Source organism: Callithrix jacchus, chromosome 9, assembly GCF_049354715.1.
Source record: "Callithrix jacchus isolate 240 chromosome 9, calJac240_pri, whole genome shotgun sequence".
Classification (NCBI taxonomy): Eukaryota; Metazoa; Chordata; class Mammalia; order Primates; family Cebidae; genus Callithrix; species Callithrix jacchus.
In genome coordinates this window covers 111,395,456-111,407,246 of record NC_133510.1, presented here as the reverse complement: position 1 = coordinate 111,407,246, position 11,791 = coordinate 111,395,456, and the positions used below count along the sequence as shown (strand labels likewise).

The window sequence follows — 11,791 nt, the reverse complement described above, 5'->3', positions numbered from 1 at the left end:
CCATCTCTTTCTTACACAAAACTTTTTACTAGGCTTTACTTCTGAATTAAATTCAAGCAGTGGCTACTGGCAGCAGCAAGAGCCTTTGCTGTCCCATGCGTTCTTCCCACAGTGTTCTCCGTGATGCTGCTTGGAAGGCCATTCAGCTGGTGCGATGATTTGGGTAGCTCAGAGGGAGCCCTCATGGCTGGGGGCCTGACACATGAAGAGCCATGACTATCACTGTGGGTGAGTGTGGCCTTACTTCTTGCTGTTTCACATTAACTGGCTTTCTTGCCTGCAGCCAGTATTCTGACCTTAATGTCATACTTGCAGATGTCAACCCCGGCTTGTTACAGGGACAAACCTTTTCAGGCTTGAGCAGAACCCCATTTAGGTTCGGGGTTGACTGTTGTACAAATGGATTTCCAGGACCATATGAGTGGGTTTGTTTGTTTTCCCTAGAAAATCCAGAACTGATGGTAAACAGAAACCTGAGGAACTACTTCAGTTACTTGTCTTAGTAAAAAAACAAAACAAGAAAATCAGTGATTCATCCTTATCCACCTAGGTGGGTGGGTTATCCAACTTCTGGCTCACTTGCTCATGGAAATCACCATCTTGGATCTGTTGTTCCTAAGGCTAAAGGTCAGAATACCCCCATTGCCCTTAGGACAGATGGAAACACCTCCCAAATAAGACAGCAGAATCTCAGGGATTCATGTAATAAAATAACTTTATTAGAATCAGGAATTTGTTAAAATAATAACCTTCACATATAGCTAAAGTGCAAATTCTTTTGCTCTTGAGTAGAAAGCAAGCTCATCTGTCAGACCTTGGTGTGCTTATAAACCAAGATGAGAAGAGTGTAAGAAGTACATCTGACAGCATGAGAGTATGAAAACATTTTATAAAGGTTTGAATAATTATCATTTGGAGCCATTTCATGTATCTTTTCACTTGTTTTTCTTGACCTTTCAAAAACTACTCTGAATGTGCTATTTATACAACTGAGTAACTGTATAAACTCTGTTAGAGCAGTGGCCTCATTATGCCAGGAACTGAATTCCCAAATCAAAGACAACACTGCATATTCGCTATCACTCACACACTGGCAAAGTGCAGTACAGTGTTAAGACATCACAGGCTCCATCACTGGAAAGGGGACCCAGTGACTTCCACCACTCTGACTAAATAGCAGCAGTCATATTGGCATCTGTGCCATATGATTGAAAGAGAAGATTCTACTTCCATAGGATGACAGCTTAGAAACTTGGCCATGTTACATAGAGCACTGCATCATTTCACAAGTCACGAGAAAAATAAGGCCACTCTGAGGCAATCTCTTCTGCCTCCCCAGGGGTACACAGGACTGAGAAAATGCTGTGGAAGGTGGAGCTCCAGGACCAAAGGGACGTAGCCCGGCTGCGGCTGAAGGTTTCTGCTCTGTTCACTAGAAACTGGTGCTCTAATTCATTATCAAAAATGCTTACTAGGTGTCCACGTGGCACTTGTTTTCTCAGATAGGTTCTTCAACATCTACCTACAGAAAACTCAGGCAGGGGAGTGAGGGCAGGTGCCTACTCACATAACACCTGGTTTACAGCACGACACAGTTGGAAGGACGAGCCCAGAGAACTTTTAAACGAAAACACCTGGCCTGAGTTGCTCCAAATGAAGTGCGAGAACACTGATACCCAAAGAAAACCAAATGGGCCATCCCCGTTGTTTCCCCTGCCCACAGACAGCTCTTTATGGCTACCCCCGATTCGTAATTGGAGAAATAGTCTCAATATGGAAAAATAGCCGCTGGCACTAAAGTTAGCAAACTATGGCTCAAAAAGTCTTCCTGGAGGTAAGTAGGGATTGAACTAGGAGCGTCGGCATTCGTTTTCTCTATGCAGTTTGCTTGGAAGTTAGTCACCACTTACCTAAACCTCGAGAAAGCGAGCTTTCAACCACTTCTTTCAGCTGCGACCAGGGTCCGACTTTCCAGTTGCAATCATGGAAACTCTCAGCCCATTTCAGAGCAGCACATGGAGTGACATCTGCCTCTGGGCCCTGTCCCACACCTCCTGGCTGTTCCCCCACCTTAGTGCAAAGTCTGCTCCAGAACCTGTGTTCTGGCCACATGGCAGCACTGTTGCCCCTAAAGCACGGCCACCAGCAAGACACAGCAGACACCACACAACACTGACTAGCTTGCTCCAAAGAAGAAAATAAATAGACTGGTTGAATTATAAGTTATTTTAGACAAGGCTTAATAACTTAATTTTTTTTTTAACTAAAACAACATTTGGAGGTAAAGAATGTTTCTCCTTTTGCTTTGGGAAGTGACTAGGTTTCTAGAAATGCCATTTTTTGTTTTTTTTCCCCCCTACCTCAGGATATCCTTTGTCACTGAGGGAGGGTTTCTAGGGTTAGGGCTTCACAGGAAGCGTCTCCTTGAACCCAGAGTGGTTGGGCTGAGCTTCTGGCAGTGCCACCGAGTACTCAGTCGTGGCGAAAAGCAGGGTGTCCAGGGTAGTCTCAGTACACTTGGCGATGAAGCGAATGAAAGGCCTCACATCGCCCTCATTAGCAGCTTCCAACACATGGTAGTACTCGGACCGCTGCTCCTTGCGGATGGTGATAGGCGGGTAGCCTGCCTGCATGAGGATGAGGTTCATGAGCAGGCGGGAGGTCCTCCCGTTGCCATCAATGAAAGGGTGGATGTAAACGAGTTTATAATGGGCTAAGGCTGCAAACTCCACCGGGTGCAGGTGCATGGCGTCCTCCGAGTTGAGCCACTGTACGAACTCCTGCATCTGCTTTTCCACATCCTGTGGATGGGGAGGGATGTGGTGTCCGACCAGGACCTGTGTTGTCCGAAACCTGCCGGCTTCCACGGGGTCCACGTAGCCCAGCACCCGCCTGTGGATCTCCAGCACGTCACTGATGGTGACGGAGCCGATGCGCGAAACCAGTGTCGTGTTGAGGTACTTCATGGCCGCGTGCACGCCGATGACCTCGTTCTGCTCCTCCAGGCTCTTCCCGGGCACAGCGTAGCGTGTCTCCAGGATGTGCCTGATTTCCGAGAGGGTGAGGGTGTTGCCCTCGATGGCCACCGTGTGGTAGATGTGATGGTAGTAGGTCTCCTCCATGACCCTGCGCAGAGCCGAGTTCCCCTTCGGGATGGACATGACCTTCTTCACCTTGCTGTCGATGATGCTGAAATACCTCTGGTCGATCTCCTCCACAAGTGGCAGCGTCCGATCGCGGTTGACCAGCGCTTTCTCATGGTAGGGCGAGATGGTCAGTGCTCTGGTGTATAAGTAGTCTGCTTGGATGATGTCCTTGTCTTCCTCCGAGAAGATGCCAAACTCGGTGAGTGCATCCACGAAGTCCGGGTCCATCCTGAGGGCATGCATGAAGAGCTTTTGGGCTTTTTCCCGCTTGCCCTGGCGCTTCATCTCCAGGGCCTGGTTCAGGGCGGCTCTGGCTTCCAACTTACCTGCTGGAAGAGAACCAAAGAAGTGCTGTCAGGGAGGGTAGGGGGCAGAGGACATTCAGGGGGCTGTCATCTGTGCTGGTCTGCTGGACCCTTCCCACTGGCCACAGTTCCCAATGTAGGCCCTCTCCTACATCTCCAGCTGGACCCATGCTGGTGACAGGTTCCCCACCCTGCAGGCCCAAAGGTGTTAACAACTCCCAACTCTTCCTAGACCTTGGGGGCTTTAACATCAGGGACTGTTCTTTCACTCTTTTAACCCAGTGGTTTGATTGTGCGCCCCAGGGGACATTTGGTGACAGCTGGAGACCTGGTTAGTGTCATAACTGGGGAGGTGGTAGGGGTGCTACAGGCATCTCAAGGGAGAGGCCAGGGATGCCACCACCATCTGACAATGCCTATGTCAGTCCCCACCACAGAGAACTGGTGGAGCTGGGGAGCCTGCTCTTGCCCAAGCCTTCTGTCCTGGCCCTCGGCCACCGTAAGGGTCAGCCCCACATATTAAACTTCCTTTAGTTCCTCGAATGCCCCCAGGCTCTCTCCTACCCTCTGGTCTCTGCCTGGAGGTCTTTTCCTTGGATGCCCTTCTCCTTGGATGACTCCTACTTACAACTGGGTCCCAGCTCAGGTGTCACCTCTTCCAGGGAGCCTTCCTGGTATGCCCCTACAGCCCTTTGTGCTTCCCCATGACCACAATCATGACACTCAGCTTGTTAATGCTGGGAGCTCAGGGCTGACTTGTTCACAATACCCTGCCCTGCACATGGGATATGGCACATTCTATAAATGTCTACAAGTGTTGAGGAAGACAGCCAGTCTGTCTTACCTGGAGAGGCCTTGGTCTTGACCACCAGCAGCGTCGCATCCCTGGAGGTGATGCTGAGCTCTGTGGATGGGCTGGTGCACCTGGTGGTGGCATGCTGCGCCCTGTCCAGTTTGCTCCTGAGCAGGTAGAAGCCTTTGAGCACAGCCAAGCACTGCTCCTCCACAGGCCCCAGCGGCAACAGCAGGGCCAGCAGAGACCCCAGCACCATGCTCAGCAGCGTCACCCACAGGAAGCGGCCCCAGAACGAGACCCATTTTGGTTCGGTCACCGCCATCACTGAAGCCATCGGCATGAGCATCGTCTGGACTCAGGAGTGGGCCCCTTGCTCATGTCCACAGGCGGCTGAGAGGGAGCAGGATCTGCAAGGAGCCAAGAGTTGCAGGAGAAACAGACACGTTCAGGATGCGGTGTGACTTCAGCTGGAATATGGGCTTGGTGACTTCCTGCTCTTTTAGCTCACTAGAGAGATGGGGGTGTGGGGACAAGGCAAGGAGTGGATCTCACTAGAAGCGGGCCAGGCTGGAAGGACTGGGGCCACCTCCCGGGCAATGTGACTGTGAAAATAACTCTACTGTGGTCCAACAAGTATCGAGCACTTGCCACAGTCCAGGCCCTGTGCTCAGCACCAAACGCCTCACACAGGCCACCTCCTGCAATCTTCAACAGCGACTTGAGCTGATGTTTTCACCCCACTCTCCAGGTGAGGGAACTGAAGTTCAGAGAGGTGAAGTTCCTTGCCCAAAGTCACACCATGAGCAAGTGACAGCCTTAGGACTTGAACTCAGGAACTTCACAGCTCTAAAGTGATCCCCCTTTACCACACATCCCTGTGGCTCTGATCACAAACACTGGGTTTGGGGACATATGTCAAACACTTGAGACGCAAATGACTGACAGACATACACACAAGCGGATCAGCCCCAGCAGTTCTGACACCCAACCTTTGATAAGCACAAATGCTGGGTGGCCTCATTTACTGACCTCGCCCTGATATTCAGCCACAGCACCCACAGTGTCCTTCCCCTCTTGGGCCTTCCGTTCCTGGCCTGTGCAGAAGGGACACCACCAAGATGAGCGGTTGCAGCACCTTGAAAGGAACTCAGGCTGTGGGCCACAGAACTTGGCCTCAGTGACAAGGGGGCTTGTATGTCAGTGTTTGGGGCTGGCAGTGGGAGTGGAGGGGGGCCAGGTATGCAAAGATTATGCTAACAACAAGCACTTATTAGGCAACTATGGTGTGCTAGGCGCTGAGCTATGTACTGGCCACACATTGCCTCATCTCACCCTCATGCCACCACCCTATGAAGGAAGAGCTACCCCTAACTCCATTTTACAGACAAGGGAAATCAAGGCAGAGAGAGCATAAGTTAAATTCCAGAAGGTCCACAGGAGGTAAACAGAGGCGTTTGGAAGGAAACCCCAGGGTCCCTGCGCCCAGTCCCCAGGTCACAACCTCCCCCTTACTGGTAGGCAGGGCCTCTGCACCTGCTCTTGGCTGGTCCTGACTCGGGAATGACTGATGGATCACGGAGTTCAGAGTCTTATGGGGAGCCTGGCTTGTTGCCACAGAACATGTGAAATGGCTTAGGGTGCGCTTTAATAGGGGTGCGCTTGACGTGCTGCGCGGGTCCAGGGGTCTGGGAGGGCTTCCCGAAGGACAGGCTCCTGGACGGGGCTGTACAGGCAAGGGGCAGTTCGCCGGTGCCAGGGGTGTGTGCGGGGAAGAAGTGCATTAGGCGAGGCGCGAATCTCTCCCTCTCAATTCCCTGGAAAGGGAGAAACTGAGGCCCGGAGAGGAGAGGGGAACGGTCTAAGTCCCCTCCAGGACTGCGGAGCCGCCCCTTCCCGAACCCCGCCCAGGGCTCGCGGCCCCGCCGCACCCTTCCTGGCTTCGTCCTCTCGAGCCCCTCGCGCTTGCCCCCTTCTCACCGCGCGCGGCTGTTAGAACCCCAACCGCCCTCGCTGTGCTCCCAGCTCCGAGGCTGCCGGCTCCCGGGTACTCCTTAGCCGCCGGCCTCTGGCCCCGCCCTCGGCGACTCGCCATTGAACGGCCGGCTGCCCTCGTCGCGGCGGATTGGCTTTCCCCACTTGTCCTTCCCTCGCATTTCCGGGTTCCCGCGTCCGCGTCTGCTTCCCCGGGAAAGACGCGCCGTGGGCCACTCCCATTGGTTGTCGCTTGCGTTTGTCTCGTTCCTGTAGTAGCCAATAAGCAGCGGGAGGGGCGGGGCCTAGGCCACTGGCGGGAGGAGCAGGTGCGGAAAACTGGGGCGCGCTGATTGGCGGGCCCGGAAACTCGAAGTTTCACGGCGTTCCGTTTCTCGGGTCTCCTCGTCCCGGAGCTGCTGTCGTGTGCCTCAGTTTTCCCAGGTGTGAAATAAAGATGCCGATGCTATCCACGCCTTCACCCTGTTAGCCGCCGTGACTGCGCAGCCCTTAGCCCCCACCCCATGCTGCTGGGTTTGCCGCCGCCTTCTTTCTCTTTCCCTCTCTGTCTTTTCCTCCCTGACTTAAAAATCTTATTTTTTTATTTTAAAATACAGAGTCTCGTGGTGTTGCCCAGGCTGGAGCGCAGCTCACTGCGGCCTCCACCTCCCGGGCTCAAGCGATCCTCCCACCTCAGCCTCCCGAGTAGCTGGAACTGCAGGTGTGCGCCACCACAGCCCAGCGAATTTTCTTATTTCTGACTTTTTGTTTTTGAGAGGGAGTCTCGCTCTGTCTGCCACGCTGGAGTGAAGTGGCACAATCTCAGCTCACTGCAACCTCTGCCTCCCGGGTTCAAGTGATTCTCTTGCCTTAGCTTCCTGAGTAGCTGGGACTACAGGTGCATACCACCATGCCTGGCTAATTTTTGTGTTTTTACTAGAGATGTGGTTTTACCATTGTTGGTCAGGCTGGTTTAGAACTCCTGACCTTGTGATCCGCCTGCCTAGCATTATAGGCATGAGCCACCGCGCCCGGCCCTGATTTTTTATTTTCTGTACAGACAGGGTCTTGTTCGAGACCCAGGCTGGTCTCGAACTCTTGACCTCAAGTGATCATCCCACCTCGGCTTCCCAAAGCACTAAGATTACAGATCTGAGCCACCCTGCTCAATCCTTCCTGACTTTGTAATTTGCATACTCTCCAGAAGGACCTGGCTAGTTCTTTTGGCTTCCCAGAGAGAAATTTTCTCCTTGAAGCAGAGAATGGAAACCTCCATCTTAATCCACAAATGCTGACGTTAAATATCTAGGGAGATACCCCAGAAACACTAAGCATTAAGAAGTTAGTAGTTCAGATTTTGGGGAGTCAGAGAGACCTGGGCTCAGAATCAGACTTTGCCATTTACTCTCTGTGTCACCTTGGGCACGGTACTCCTAGCCTCACTGTCCCCACTTGTAAAATGGGGACAAACAGCCTACCTTGCTTTTGGCATCCAGTTCAGGATTTGTGGAAGGTTTGATGCTTTGAGATCTGACCTCTTCTGTGGCATGTAGTGCCCTTAGAGGCAGGGCTGTGTGGTGGTTGTGGGTGTCACTGTTGGGAGTCACCAGCCCTGGGTTCAAATCCCAGCTCTGTCACTTGCGAACTGAATCACACTCAGCAAGTGACTTGATCCTGTTGATCATCTGTTTAGGCTTTTCTGTAAACTGCACACAATGTGATAACATTAACTATTCCCAGGGTTTTATGGGAGGGTGAAATGAGAGTCTATAAATCTGGCACAGAAGAAACTGTCTTTCTCCCCTTTCTTCCCTTCCTCCATCCCTCTGTCCCTTCCTCCCTCCCTCCCTCCCTCCCTCCCTCCCTTCCTTCCTTCCTTCCTCCCTCCCTCCCTCCCTTGTTCATTCTTTTTCCTCCCTGCCTCCCTTCCCTCCTTCCTTCCTTCCTTCCTTCCTTCCTCCTTCCCTCCCTTGTTCATTCTTTTCCCTCCCTCCCTCCCTCCCTCCCTCCCTCCCTCCCTTCCTCCCTCCCTCCCTCCCTTGTTCATTCTTTTTCCTCCCTGCCTCCCTTCCCTCCTTCCTTCCTTCCTCCCTCCCTCCCTTGTTCATTCTTTTTCCTCCCTGCCTCCCTTCCCTCCTTCCTTCCTTCCTCCCTCCCTCCCTTGTTCATTCTTTTCCCTCCCTCCCTCCCTCCCTTCCTTCCTTCCTTCTTTCCTTCTTTCCTTCCTTCTTCCTTCCTTCTCTTTCTTCTTTCCTCTCTTTCTCTCTCTCTCTCTTTTGTTCTCTGTTGCCCAGGCTGGAGTGCAGTGGTGTGATCTTGGCTCACTGCTACCTCCATCTCTTGGGCTTCAGTGGATTCTCCCACCTCAGCCTCTCTAGTAGCTGGGACTACAGGCGCATACCAGCTAACTTTTTTTTTTGAGACGGAGTTTCACTCTTGTCATCCAGGCTGGAGTGCAATGGTGCAATCTCGGCTCACTGCAACTTCCGCCTCCCAGGTTCAAATGATTTTCCTGCCTCAGCCTCGTGAGTAGCTGGGATTACAGGTGCCCACCACCATCGCTGTTTTTTTTGTGTTTTAAGTAGAGATGGGGTTTTGCTATGTTGCCCATGCGGTTCTCAAACTCCTAGGCGCAAGCAAACTCCCACTTTGGCCTCCCAAAGTGCTGGGATTACAGGCGTGAGCCACCACACCTGTCCTCAGAGCAAACTCTTGATACAGATCAGCTGTTGTAATTATTTCTAGAAGACACCAAGTCATTTCTGCTTTATTATTCACAGAAGAAATGGCCAGAGCTGCAGGCTGCTCCACCCACTGGGGAGAGACCCCCATTGCACCTTGTATAGGTCTTGTTTTGATTCCAGTTTAGGGAAGCCGCTGAGCCACAGCACGAAACAAAGTGTCCGGGCCCAGGGCAGAGTTGGGGCTGATGACCAGAGTCATGCTGTCATGAAGGACACCACTGGGGACATTATAAGGTGAGGACCAAGCAGCTTTGGCCCTTGTCTGTTGGGCCCCTTGTTCATATCTTGTAACTGTCCCCTGCACCCCTCACAGCATTTACAGCTCCCACCCCCCGGCACAGAGCATGGCACTGAGTAGATGCTCAAGCAGTTTGGTAGTAATGAGCATGAAACACCTGCAGCAGGACAAACCATAGAGGTTTTGGGTTTGTTTTGTTTTGAGACAGTCTTGCTCTGTCACCCAGGCTGGAGTACAGTGGGGTGATCTTGGCTTACTGCAATCTCCACCTTCTGGGTTCAAGCGATTCTTCTGCCTCAGCCTTCTGAGTAGCTGGGATTACAGTCGTGTGCCACCACACTTGGCTATCTTTTTTGTATTTTAATAGACACAGGGTTTTACCATGTTGCCCAGGCTGGTCTTCAATTCCTGACCTCAAGTGATCTGCCTGCCTCGGCCTCCCAATGTACTGGGATTACAGGCTTGAGCCACCGTGCCCAGCCAGAACCATAGTTTTTAAGGAACAATATCAGGGTGGTGATTATTCTTGTTTTTAAGCTTTTCAACAAAGATCACGAATACTTTTCTCTTGGAGTCCTCTGAATTGCACTTCCTGATAGCCCAGTTAGTAATGTCATTGTAAAAACCTTCCCCAGAGGAGGGCCTGGTATGCAGCCAGCTTATGGGTGGCAGTTGGTACATTAGAAAACAGTGATGCTCTGGGGTGAGACAGATGCGCATTCAAATAGAAGGCCCACCGCTTGCTAGCTGGGTGACCTTGAACAAGTCACTTATCCTCACTGAGCTGGGTATTATGGGACTTGTGGACCTCTGTCCACACCCAGGCATGAAGCAATGTAATTGTCTGCTTCTAAAGGCACCCTCTTGTCTTTGTTAGCTCTTTAATTAGCTTAGGGTATGAGTAGAGTAGTAAATCCAGAAGCAATGGGGGGACCGCTAATGAGTAAAACTGCCTGGCCATGAGACAATGGCGGGGGGAGGAGTGTGGCAGATTTGAGGGCACATGCCTTGTCTAAAGTGGGCAGCAGCTTCTCAGCTCTAACCCATATTTATTAGCTGGGATGCAGTCTAAACGTGGACAGAGTTTTCAATTTTTCAAAAGAAGTGTGAGGCCTAGATTTTTAAAAAGTATCTCCAAAAATTTTTTTTTCTTTTCGAGATGGAGTCTCACACTGTCGCCCAGGCTATAGTGCAGTGGTACAATCTCGGCTCAGTGCAATGTCCACCTCCTGGGTTCAAGCAATTCTCCTGCCTCAGCCTCCTGAGTAGCTGGGACTACAGGCGTGCGCCACCACGCTCAGCTAATTTTTGGTGTGTATTTTTAGTAGAAACGGGGTTTCACCATGTTGGCCAGGATGGTCTTGATCTCTTGACCTCGTGATCTGCCCGCCTCGGCCTCCCAAAGTGCTGGGATTACAGGCGTGAGCCACCGCGCCCGGCCGTATCTCCAAATTTTAAGACAATTGGCATGCCTGCCGGCTGGCTTTCCAGGGTTGCCAGATTGTAACCCCTTTGTAGAGGGTAGTGGAAGATGGCACGGAACACAGGAAGACAAGGCTCAAAGGACTATACAGCAAAATGATCCCATTGCTGTGTGTGGCCACCAGGGGGCAGTAATTCACTTGCCATCACTTCCCTTGTTCAATCTCCTTGTCAGATTACACTCAATTTTAACTCTTGACTTTGTCTGCATTCAGCTGTGTTGAATGCACAAAATATGGTCCCTGAAGCGATATCGAAAAGTTGGCTTTCTCCATCTCAAGCATTCTGTATTAGGTGAAAATTGCCTCCCTGTGGCCCATGCAGGAGTTTTCTAACCGCTTACCTTGACACATGACAAAGAACCCGGAAAGTGGCTGCATGGGAAATGTGTCCATTATGCAAAACAAAACAAGACGAAAAAAAACCTTCTGCACGTTTAAGGAACAGCAGTCAAACGCTTCTTGCTGGCAGAGTCGGATTCTATTGCTTAGGAAAAACAAAACTCCCTGGCTTCAGGCTGCATGGTATTGAGTTGGCTGCAGAATGACTCAACTTCATTACAAAGAAAACACACCACACCTGTTCTTGCTTCTTCACTTCTCTCATCTTCCCCACCCCTGGATTTTTTTTTCTCCTTCTAACTTAATGTTCTGGCTAAAAAAGAGAGCCCAGCAGCCCTTCTCCCTGACTACTGATTAATTCTCCTTTTGAGCCATATCTGGTGAGGTCAAACCCAGTTTCTGAGGCATCACCAAGAAACAGGATTTGGGGGACATCCATATGAGTGTCCCTGGGCTAAAGACTTGTGCTCTGGCCTCAGGATGTTTCTCAGGTCATATGGTCTCATATCAGCAATATTTCAAAACTCAGACATGCAGATGAATGCTGTTTTCAGAGCAAATCATTTGGGGAAGTGATACTTTTGCAAAAAATTAAATATTTCACTTTTCACTTGTTAAACAACTATTTTATTTCTTAAAAACAACATAAGATCATTACAGAGGGAGAATCCACAAAAAAAAAAACAAGAAAAAATATACATTCAAAATTCTACTCAATATTTCTCTATGCACATTTATTTATTTATTTTTGGGAAAGGCTCTCAGTCT

The 11,791-nt window shown here is 50.8% G+C and overlaps 1 protein-coding gene across 17 annotated transcripts; it reads right to left on the bottom strand.

The window, feature by feature from the left end:
• Positions 1 to 700: 700 nt before the first annotated feature.
• Positions 701 to 6,311, bottom strand: FICD (FIC domain protein adenylyltransferase). Of its 17 annotated transcripts, none has more exons than XM_035257486.3 (4): positions 5,760 to 6,311; positions 5,277 to 5,382; positions 4,296 to 4,654; positions 701 to 3,475 (listed from the first exon to the last, which is right to left on the bottom strand). In XM_035257486.3, exons 3-4 carry the CDS (start codon positions 4,591 to 4,593, stop codon positions 2,400 to 2,402), a joined length of 1,374 nt encoding a protein of 457 aa, XP_035113377.1. In that variant the 5' UTR covers positions 4,594 to 4,654; positions 5,277 to 5,382; positions 5,760 to 6,311; the 3' UTR covers positions 701 to 2,399. The 17 variants fall into 17 exon arrangements, with proteins under 17 accessions (XP_035113377.1, XP_035113375.1, XP_078194251.1 ...); XM_035257484.3 differs by having other exon boundaries at positions 5,781 to 6,311; XM_078338125.1 differs by having other exon boundaries at positions 701 to 3,472; positions 5,781 to 6,311.
• Positions 6,312 to 11,791: the final 5,480 nt, after the last annotated feature.